This window comes from Stegodyphus dumicola, chromosome 6 (assembly GCF_044657685.1).
Source record: "Stegodyphus dumicola isolate Sdum_Otavi_A_Nest chromosome 6, ASM4465768v1".
Taxonomy (NCBI): domain Eukaryota; kingdom Metazoa; phylum Arthropoda; class Arachnida; order Araneae; family Eresidae; genus Stegodyphus; species Stegodyphus dumicola.
Genome location: NC_140773.1, coordinates 7,588,774 through 7,599,949, shown reverse-complemented (window position 1 = coordinate 7,599,949; position 11,176 = coordinate 7,588,774). Strand labels below are relative to the sequence as shown.

The 11,176-nt window shown below is 30.3% G+C and overlaps 1 protein-coding gene across 1 annotated transcript in view; it reads left to right on the top strand.

Moving 5' to 3' along the window:
• Window positions 1-1,100: 1,100 nt before the first annotated feature.
• Window positions 1,101-11,176, top strand: part of LOC118197733 (serine/threonine-protein kinase STK11-like) — a 44,933-nt gene continuing 34,857 nt past the window's right edge. The window contains exons 1-2 of the mRNA XM_085818029.1: window positions 1,101-1,578; window positions 7,750-7,923. Coding sequence (XP_085674155.1) covers window positions 1,256-1,578; window positions 7,750-7,923 — 497 coding nt within the window. The 5' untranslated portion in view covers window positions 1,101-1,255. The remainder of the gene's footprint in view (window positions 1,579-7,749; window positions 7,924-11,176) is intronic.

The following is an 11,176-nucleotide window of genomic DNA, read 5'->3' as shown; positions in this document are numbered from 1 at the left end:
ACGCACAGGTCTATTTTTCTGCCTGGAGGTTCCATGCTTTACTGCTTTATACGGTAATTTTTTCATGGCACTTAAAAGCTTTTCTACAGCCGGAGTATATGATGCAACATCTTCCGCAATTGAACATCTATGGTTTAAAAGCTCAATCTGCTGATCCTTTTCCCGCAACAAATGTTCAAGTTTTTTAACACGGTCCCTTAGTTGGTCAATTATTGATGCTAAATCATGTATTTCGGCGTCCTTTAGATCTGTAATATCTCTAATGGTCGTCTGTAACAATTCGTCTTTTTTCTTCAGTGCTTCCGACTGTTCTCGAGTAGTTGTTTCGAGGTCCATAACTCGCTGATGCAATAGCTGTAAATGATCGTTCGCTTCCTTAATACTTGTGCGATTTGGGCTAGGATTTACTGTACGATTTGAGAACATTGTAGATTAAATTTCGCGCTGATTGCAGCAAAATTTTTCTCATTAGCAAAAAAATTAGAATAACAACTTCATATTTCATTCGAGATTTCAATGCATGTTAAAATTTTTAAGCCAATATAAAATACTATGCTCCTCAGAAGCATACTGAAAAGGAAACAAATGTTCCCTTAGGAAGAGATTTAAAAAATTTTTAGTTAATATACAGATCGTCATTCTCACAGCTAACATTAACAGCTGCTACCGACACCCAACTGAAGAGAGGATAAGCCTTTTAACACTCAAGATTAATATGGTTTCGGATTGCCCAGCTAGGGGCGTTGCTAAACCACCAAACTCGCCGGAAAACTATTGCGAAAATTTACCTATTATACGCAAGTACGTAAAAAATTAAATTATAATTTTTTATAATTACTGAGGTATTAAATTCATCTTTTATATAGTCAGTAATACATTATAATAAAAACTCCTACGATAAGCTATATTGCGAATGAAATAAATTTATTGGGAATTTATTGATAATATTTACGAACTACTTCATTTCCTTTTAATGATTTTCATATTAATTCCTTACTTTGGAGCAAAGAATTTTTCTTTGCTTTGGCGTATTGTATTTTCCATAGTATTTGAAATAATTTGCCCAAATTTATGGCATCACTTCTAATTCCTGTCCTCTCAGCTGAGATGATAGTTACTGCTACTATGGCGGGAGTGGCAGTAGAGTGCTCTATGTTTATGTTTTTTGTTTTTAATATTTTATATATGCTATATTCCCTTGTTATACCATAAACTGTGATATTCAAAGTAGTCATTGTTAAATTTTTGATGCCGAATGGAAAGAGAAGAGGCAGCTGAAGGCACATCATTTTTTCAATTGGGTGATGATTCTCGGCCTTTAGATAACTGGTTAACAGAACCTGAAGATGACGGTCCTCTCGTGTTTCACCGCGTTAATTCGAAAGAAATTATATATCAAACACGTAAAAAAAAAGCAAAAATGATTGGTAAATATGTAATGGGTGATATTTTAGGGGAGGGATCATATGGTAAAGTTAAAGAAATGTTGGACTCCGAAACACTATGTAGAAGAGCTGTGAAAATTTTAAAAAGGAAGAAACTGCGAAAAATTCCAAATGGGGAACAAAATGTACAGATGTAAGAAGGACTTATTTTTTTTTTCTTTTCTTTCCTGTTGGTGAGAGGGTGTATTTGTATATTAAATGGAAGTAAGGCTTGTTTGTTCATGCTTGTAGCTGTCATCATGTATAATTTAATTGGTAGTGTACTTTAAGATTACTTAAGTAATTTATGCATTTTTAATAATGTTTTATTCGATTTCAGTCATTTCACACAAAAAAAGTTCTTTTCTGTTATGGCACCAGATTAAAAAAAATGTATATATGTATGCGTGTGCACACATACGTCATATAACACATAGATATACATCCATACATGCACACATACATACATTTCTGAATCCATTTCAATAACCAAAAATTATCCAAAGATTTTAGCCCGAAAATTTTGTTTATTATGAGGGGGAAAATAAATATGTAGTTAATCTACTGATAGTTCTTAAAGAATGTTTTAATAAGCTGTAAATTGCACTAAAGTTTTGTATATTTTATTTTTTCCATTAACTTTTTTTATGCTATGTGACTGAAAATTTCATATTTTAAATCTTTATGACTTAGCTTAATTCTTTCTTGTATATTTAAAGTATAAAATAAAAATGTGCAAAATTATTGTAAATAGTATCAAAAGTGTCAAATATTAAAAGTACATTTTAGTCCAACATGTTCTGTTTATAACAAACACACATTTCAACACAAAAGGCTATCATTCACTTGTAATTTAATAATATTTTGGTACAAATGATAACATCTTTTAAGGCATTTCCAGAATATGCATTTTATTTTAAATTTGTATCCAATATATATGTTCCAGAAAAAGCACTGAAATAAATAGTGCTTTATGTTAAAGTTTGTTTACAGAATTCCAGCTGTGCAAATGCAGAGTAACAGGTTTATTTACTTAATGTCTTTTTTTTTTTTTTTTTTTTCGTGTGTGTATTATGGAGCTGATAGCTGCATTCATTTTTCTGTGAAAATAGTAAATTATTATGTAACATAATTAAGTTTCTGGGAGATAGTCAGGCTTATGTGAAATTTTTTATTATTGAGACCGGTATCAGAAATGTAAATATGGATGTAATGTGTTCAAGTATATATGTATGTATGTTTTTGTATATACAGTCAAAAGTCTTTAATCCGGACACTTGTCGGGACTTCGGCGATTCCGGATTATCGATTTTTCCGGATTATAGATCATCAGTTTAAATCTGGTAAGATGGCATGCAGAAATTATAAAATTAAAAATATGAAATTGTAATTTATAAAATAATGAGCAATTGTGATCTAAAGAGTATCAAAATTTACAAAAAAAGAAGCTTAATATTTATTTGTTTACTTTATTAAACATTGCTTTCAACGCGTGCATGTGTAAAGCGTACGTTAATTAAGTTAGCCGCATAGCCAAAATTAGAAAATTGCAACCAGAAAACTATTTGATTTGTATTCGTGATATTTATAATTACGAGGAATTTGATTTAAATCATATCAAAGACGGAGTACATCGAGATTAAATACTACATTTAGTAAGGAATTATAAGCCGAATAAAATAAAAACATCTGCCCTGAAGATAACGATAGTGCTGACAGATCAACTTCCAGTTCATTGCGCGCCGCGACGTACCCCCCCCCCTCCTGCGCAGAGCAGCGTGAAATTGATAAACAGATTTTGGAACGGTTAGATAAACAAAGGATATGCCTTTATCCATTGTTTGTAGCAATTCGTTTTTTGTTTGATGGACATCGAAACATACTTTCGTTTTCTAGATCCTTTGGGAGCTCCAGCATCGGAAATTCTATTTGACATAATCGAAAGTTCAAGCTTACTTTTATAAAGTTGCTCTTACAGTCTGCAAAAAATAATAAGCCGGATCCAATTCGAAGATTAAGGAACAACGCAATCATCAACATTAACTGAAATAGATAATTAGATAATTTTAGCTTATACCGTCTGTTATACATTAAACGCGCACGTGAAAACGTATTCTGCGCTTGCGCAGATGTAAATGTCTTGCGCACAGAAAGATTTTAGCTTTGAGGTCCGGATTAAGGGTGTCCGAATTAATGACTTTTGACTGTATATGCATACATGAACACATCCATCCATACATACATATGTACATATCTACATATATTTATGAATCTAGTCCTGATAACAGAAGAGTACCAATTTAGCAAAATTTCTAGAATAATCATTTTTTTAGATCAGTTACAAAAGTCGTTAGTTTCATGATTTATAGTGAGACTAGTTCTATCCATTTTATTTATTTATAATAAAATTAAAGGTTAGAGTAGACTGAAGGGTACCCCTTGTATTATTGTGAAGTTGTTGTTTCATTTATCGTTAAGTCAAGGGATTGCGGAATACCAAATTTGTACAATTCTCTGATGTTTTTTTTTAGTGAAAATAGGTCGCCGTGTACATGGATAAAGGGAGTGCGCAATGCTTAGTTTGTGCAATTCTGTGATTTTTTTTTAATAAAAATAGGTCAGTGTGTACATGGATACCGAGTTTGTGCAATTCTTTGACTCGTTATTTTGTCTTTGTGGTTACACAAAGTCAAAATAACAACTCAAGGAATTGCACAAACTCGGTATCCATGTACTGTGAAAAATCGGCAGTTTTTGCCAAGGGGAAATCCGTAAATATACTTTTACCAAATTAAATAGTAAACCGTGAAAATAAATTAAATGTTATATGCATTTGAAAAAATTTATCTGTCATGTTTTATTTTGACAATTTTTGAATTATAGTTATATTAGCTGTTACGTTTATTACTCGGCCATGACAGTAGTTATGACTTCAAGTACTGAATAATACACGGGCAATTTGTGATTTCATGTTTCTATGGAGACAGAATACATAAAAACTCAGCCTAAAATTTTCTGGTACATTTGCTGGTAAGGGTAGATTGGTATAGATTCTTTATCTTTCCTTGAGGATGGTGTCAAACTTGGAATGGTATTTTTGATAATTACAGATGATGAGTTATAAATATTAATTTCTTTAATAGTTCTCATAGCTAATCATGAAGTGCTGTACTGAAATGGTATTTATTATGTTAATATGTATAATTTTCTGTTTATTTCCATAATACTAATAGAATTGCATAATTACAGAAAATAACAGCAGACTTTTATGATAAAATAATACATCTTACCTGCAAAATTTTTACTTGGACAGGATAGTATTTTTTGATGATTAGTTAGAGAATTAGGATAATTTGTTAGTGGTTGCAAGAAATAAAAAAAATATTAAATGACTAGAAAATGTTATATATTTTTTAAATAGGATTAGATGTTTTAGGTTCCAGACTTGAAAAAATTTCCTTTCTTGATCCAAGCATGTATGTAAAAGGTAAAAAGTCCGTAATTTTTTATTTTCTTTTATAAGTTTAATGATGATTTTAAGTTGAATACTTCGAGTTTTAAATCACCAGGAAGTTCTTCCAGTAGAGATTTAACATTTCTTGCCCCATATAATCCTGAAGTTTCTTTTCTGGTATAAATGATAATGTTACAGATATAACTTGATTTGGATTCACATAATTTGTTAAAACTTTTTGACCAAAAATATTTTACATACACATGGTATAAATATTGATTAGAAACTGGATTGCAAACACCAATTGCTGTGTAGCAAAAAAAAAAAAAAAAAAAAAAAAAAAAAACTGTAGCTCTCCCCTCCTTAAAAAAAAACTCTCAAAATATTTATAAATATCGCATGTATTTAAAGGAACACCCAATGCTCTAGCGATAGAAGAAAAAAGTCAAAGAGTTCGAGTCATCGTTATCTCATTTTGAGCAGGAGATACATTTAGAAAATCAAATCTGCACATATGTGAAATTTTATGGATGTATAATACCATTTTGTGCCAAAAATATTAGCTTTTAAAATATTCCAAAACTCGGACATTGAATGAATGCATGAGGGGCAAGAATGAATGAGAAAATGCTGTGTCACACTAGTGTGCTAGCTGGGAAGCGAAGAAAGCTTGTGTCAGGGAAAATTAATTTATTGTATCAAATAAATATGAGCTAAAAAAAAAAAAAAAAAAAGAGATACAAAATTGAACAAGAGGCGTGAAAAAATGACAGACATTTATATGATTTAACCTTGGGAAAAAAATTCATTTCTTGAAGGAATACAATGTCACATGAACTCTTTTAAGTATGATGGCGAGCATTTTGTCTGGTATTTGTTACCTTACTTTGCACTGTTCCACAAATGCTCACCTGTTTGATTATGATAGCCAATATTCAGGTTCATGAAATTATATTCATGGTTCACAGTAAAATGCTCATAGCTGCCCATTTCATTGGCCTTATATGTTCTTCTTCTTCAATGGCTCGACAGCCCTGGGTGGGCTCTCGCCTTCTCAGAAGTCTTTTCCAGACAACATTGCTTTTGGCAACTGTTTTCCAGTTTTTAACTTTTAAAATATTTTGATCTTTTTTGACACAATCAATCCATCTTGGTGGGGTCCATCTTGGTCCATCCTGCTCTGAGGTCTATTGCCTATGGGCTTTGTCAGAATGATTTTCTTGCAATAATGATAGTCATTCATTCTAGCCAGATGGCCAGCCCATTTAAGTCTCTGTAATTTGATGAATTTTACAATGTCAGGTAGTTTGTAGATTTTATAGAGTTCTGAATTAGATCTTCTCCATGATCCATTCTTGGACTCCACTGAGAATGCACCATATATGTTCTCCAACAATCTGAAAAAATTTTGTTGATGTTTTTGTCAGTTATGGCCATTAATGTTTGAGCAAAATGATAGAGAAATCATGAGAAAACTAATTTGTTTTATGATGTAGTCCTCCCAATATCCACTGTTGTATAAGTTTTCTTTAGATGAATAATCCTTTAAAAAAAAATTAACTCGCTGGTAATCTTTCTTATTGTTATTAAGCTTAGCTTTCGTATTTCTTATTGTTGATGGATTAAGTGCACAGGTTTTCTCATTTGTACTATATTTTCATTTAAAACAAATGGATGTGAAAGGTATTCTTGAACAGCTCTCATCACCAGTAGTTTCACTCCCCTCGAAAAAATGTTTTCCCTCCTTATAACTAATGCGTTTGATAAATGCTCAAGATGTATTTGTTGAGCCTTTTGAAAATATCAATTATATTTCCCTCGTGCTTCACTCAAAATTTATCGTTTAACATTATTTAAAATTTTGATGCTAATTGTTATGATACAGCATAAAAAATGTGTGAAGAAAATATGCTTTAAAAAACACATGTTTACAGCAGTGATTAGAAACTCATTCTGAAGATCAGAGATCTGTTTTCTGACCTCTTAGAAGCAGAAGGAATGATGAAGGGTTGTATGGTGCAAGGTTACTTTTTTTGCAGGCACCTTGTAGATATGCTTCATTTTGTTCTTTTTTCGGGGCTTAAAAAGAGCAGCATGAAGCACATAAGGAATGTTATGCATGAGGAAAATTATGAAAATACCCAAGCAGACAGGCTGCTCATTAGGATCCAAGACGGAATTGAAATACTGTGTGAATGTTCTTATCTAATTGATCATGGTGAATTTACAACTCTCTTAAATGTTGTCTGCTTTATATTAATTGAGAAGATGACAAAATTATAATTAACTATTCTCAGAATTTTTGCTTGGTAAATAATAAAATTGGATATCTCTCTGAAAAACAGTTTTGACTGTTGAATATTATTATCAAAAGAGAAATTTAAAGAAAATTATCTCAAAGTAGAGCATTTTGAAAGGCTTTTGTTAAATGAATGAACAGAAGTGCCGAGCCTCCTTACACCTTAAAATGGGGCTTTAGCTGATAAGAAAAGGCTTCTGCTTTTCATAACTTTGTGATCTAGATCATTAAAGAAAGCAAGGAAACGAAATATTTTAATATCATGGTAATATGGGACAGATATTGAAAACAGGGAAATAATTAAATTCAACAAATGTCTTTATTCATCTACTATGTCACTAACTTACAAAGTTATTACACATATATATTCCTTTTAAATTTAAATAATATATGATTGATCTATTAACTATATTGTTGCAAAAAATGTGAATATGTACATCATCATAAAAAATCATTAAATATATTTTTAAAACAAAATATGAACAATTTTTATAAGAAAAAGTGTGTTTGTTATAAGTAAAAGCATGAACAAAAAATTAAATTTTTAAACCTTTTTTTTGTGTGTGTTCTAGGGAGATTTTACTTTTAAAAAGACTCAACCATAAAAATGTCATTAAATTAGTTGATGTTTTATATAATGAAGAGAAACAGAAAATGTATATGGTTATGGAATATTGTGTATCTGTTCTTCAACAAATGTTAGAAAATTTACCTGAAAAGAAATTTCCTATTGGGCAGGCTCATGGGTAAGTTCATATTTTAGATAGTAATCATTTAAAAATAATATGTTATAATTATATTTCATGATAATATGAGATATTATATAGATGTTTTTATGGTGCTTGTTGGTTTTACTAATGACCAAAGTATCAAGGAAAAAATGTCACCAAAGTTTAGGCCCATACCTAAATAAAGGACCTTTTTTAAATGATGGAATTCAAATGAAATGGAAAAAAAAAAAGAAAAACTTTTAAATTAACTTCCAGACTTGTAATACTAATTTAAATACTAATTCCTGCTTTAAAAAAAAATAAATCCCCTTTCTGGATAATTCCCACTTAATTTGGTGATCAATCCTTCATCTGCCATAAAAGCCAACAAAGTACCTTTTTATTTCTAAATAGTATCTTAATATATTTTTAGAATTTTCTTAGAATTCTATGCAAATATTTGGAGCATAATTTTGGTCAGAAGAGAATGTGTAATGTTGCTGCACATTTTTTTTTTTTTTTAATTTTAAATTCATGTTTTCAAAGTTTTAAATGTGTGTGCAGAATGAAACTTGTAAATAGAGTCACTTAAGAAAGAAAAATTTTAAGAAAGTGTCTGTGTTATATATAAATTACCTACTTGCTGGTGAAAATGCTCTGACTGAAATATTAAAAGAAAATTAAAATATTCAAAGTATGTTTTAGAAAATTCAATTTTTCAACCACTTCACTCCCACAGGCTCATGAGCTTGGAGCTCGGAATGTCGCTGTGTGCCCCAATGCAATTTGTAAATAAATCTAACATGCAAAAATAATTCCTATCAAATCTGCTTTTTATCAAAGTATCTGGATTCTTGCAGATATTAATAAAATGTCATTTTTATAACTTAAACAGAAAGTTCTAATGTTAAGTTAAAGTATTAAAAATAAGGTAAAATGCAAAATTAGTAATAATGATTATATTTACATTTTGAACTTATTTTCTTACAGTGGAGTTACTTTCTTACAAAATAACAAATATCTTATTGCTGTATTTGTATAAGAAATTTTAAGTTGCTTGCATGAAGTAAAATATTTATAAGCTCTGAATACACGTTATAAGCATGCATACATAAAATAAATTTGCATAACAACTAAGTTAGCACTCAGAATATTCCATTCAGTTAAGTTTCACATCATTCTGACATCCGTTATGCACATTTAAAGTTTCAATTTAAGTATTCTACTTCAAACTTTGCTCCTGCATCACATTTGATATGGTATGCCCAGAGAAGGAAACCAAAACCCATCGTGGAAACCAACATTGGAAGTGAAGATCTTAAGAACTGTTATTGGAATTTTTGGCCTGTTGTATAATTAATGGTGATCTTAAAATAAACTCCTTGCTATTTTAAACCAAAAAAATCGTTCTTTTTAAAGCAGTCAGGAACATACTGTCAATCAGTTTCCTCATAATTTTCATTACACAATGTTTGGACTCCTTATCTACAGTTCCAGATTCTGTATTATAGAATATAAATCTTACTTCAGAAAAGGGAAAATTCTTTTCTCATATGCTGCTGTTAGTCTCTTTGCTATTTATTCAGATTTTCTTTTGCTAAATTGTTTTAAAATAAACCTTCAGTCAGTAATTCTGATTTCCTTGAAGACTCCCGTATGTGTCTAAACTTATCAACTTTAGTGAATGATTTTAAACTTAACTTTCTAAAATTGTTTAAAATGTTTTTCTTATTTGGTATATTTTTTTTTTATTATTATTTTTGTATTTAAGATAATACAATGTGTAGATCATTAGTTAAAGTCATTGCCAAAGTAATACTGAATTTTGTCCCTAATTTTAGATATTTAGAGGTAAATTTTCAAATATGTCTAAAAGAACAAATTAGGATTAATATATGATTTGCATAGATAGATATAAAAAAATAAAATTTCATACACACACAAAAGGGGGTGTTAATGAAAATTTTTCATTTATTTGTGAAAAAAATGGGAAAAAAAGAAAAGAGAGAGAGTGTTGATAGTGTCATGTCCACTGTAAAGTGAAAGTAAGAAAAGAATTACAAATCACTACTTTTTTAAACTGCTTTAGTATTCTATTATCATATTATGGGGGAAAAAAACTGAAGGTTAACCACAATATGTAGTCTTGATATTCCCTTGAGTCCTCTGTCGCTAACTGTAGTGTTATTAATACTAAAATATCTCTCAGCATTCATACGGTCATGGAACTGTTTTCACCCAAGCAGCGGACATTTGATTTTTTGTTGTTATCTCTCGGTTGTATTTCTGTTGGTCAGTTTTATGAAACCAAGAGGCTGACAAAAAAATAAATAAAAGCTTATTTTAAACCTTTATCTGAGTTTGTAGTTACTCTGCTAAAAAGATATGACAGAAAATTAAGTCATCTGTCTTTTATAAGTCTAGGAGTTGAACTTTAGTATAGAACTGTACAATATAATTGAATTGGTTGGGTGAGGCAGTTAGTGGGATATGAGTAAGTAGGTACTTTGAAGGTGGAAGTGGACACCAAGGAAGACAAAAGTTTGGTAAGTGTAATGCAAATTACAGATTATCTTTAAATACTTACTTTTTATCATTTTTTATTGAAATAATTCATTAATATTTTGTATTGAATTACTGAAATTTCTCATTTATGTGCATTTTTTCATAAATATAAAAATTACATTCTCCGTGATAAACATTAACATACAGGTACAAAGCTAGTGGTTTGTCCAGCTTGTATGTAAATCAATGACATTTGTTTATCTGCAATAATTCATAGATGCTTTTTAAACTCTTAACGACTTTGTTGTAGAAACTTTAAATTTGCAACTGAAATCAAAATTCTGCTTTTTAGTAAGTTGGCCAATGATATTGTATTCATCACCTTTATAGGTGATAGAAATTCATAAAAAAAACGTGGCAGTGCCTTTGACACAAAATATCTGTTGCAATTCGTAGTGTCTTAAATGTTCATTCGGTAGGTTCTTTTATTTTATATACTTATTTCTTACTACTTTTTATAGTCTTAAAGTAGAAACATTGACTTGAATGTAATTTCACTAGCAATAAAAGTGCTGTCAAATAAATGAGAATTTATATTAAAGAGCAGTAAATCAGCAAAGAGCAATCATTCAAGAGCAGTCAATGAATAAAATTTTAAAAGCAAGAAGCACTGGTATAGTTCGACTGCCTCATCCGGGACCATGAGTGCAAACACGCATGCGCCATTCGGACCGAATTATTCTCAAAATAGGGTGGAAGTATGGGGACTTTCTTTCCCTCCAGC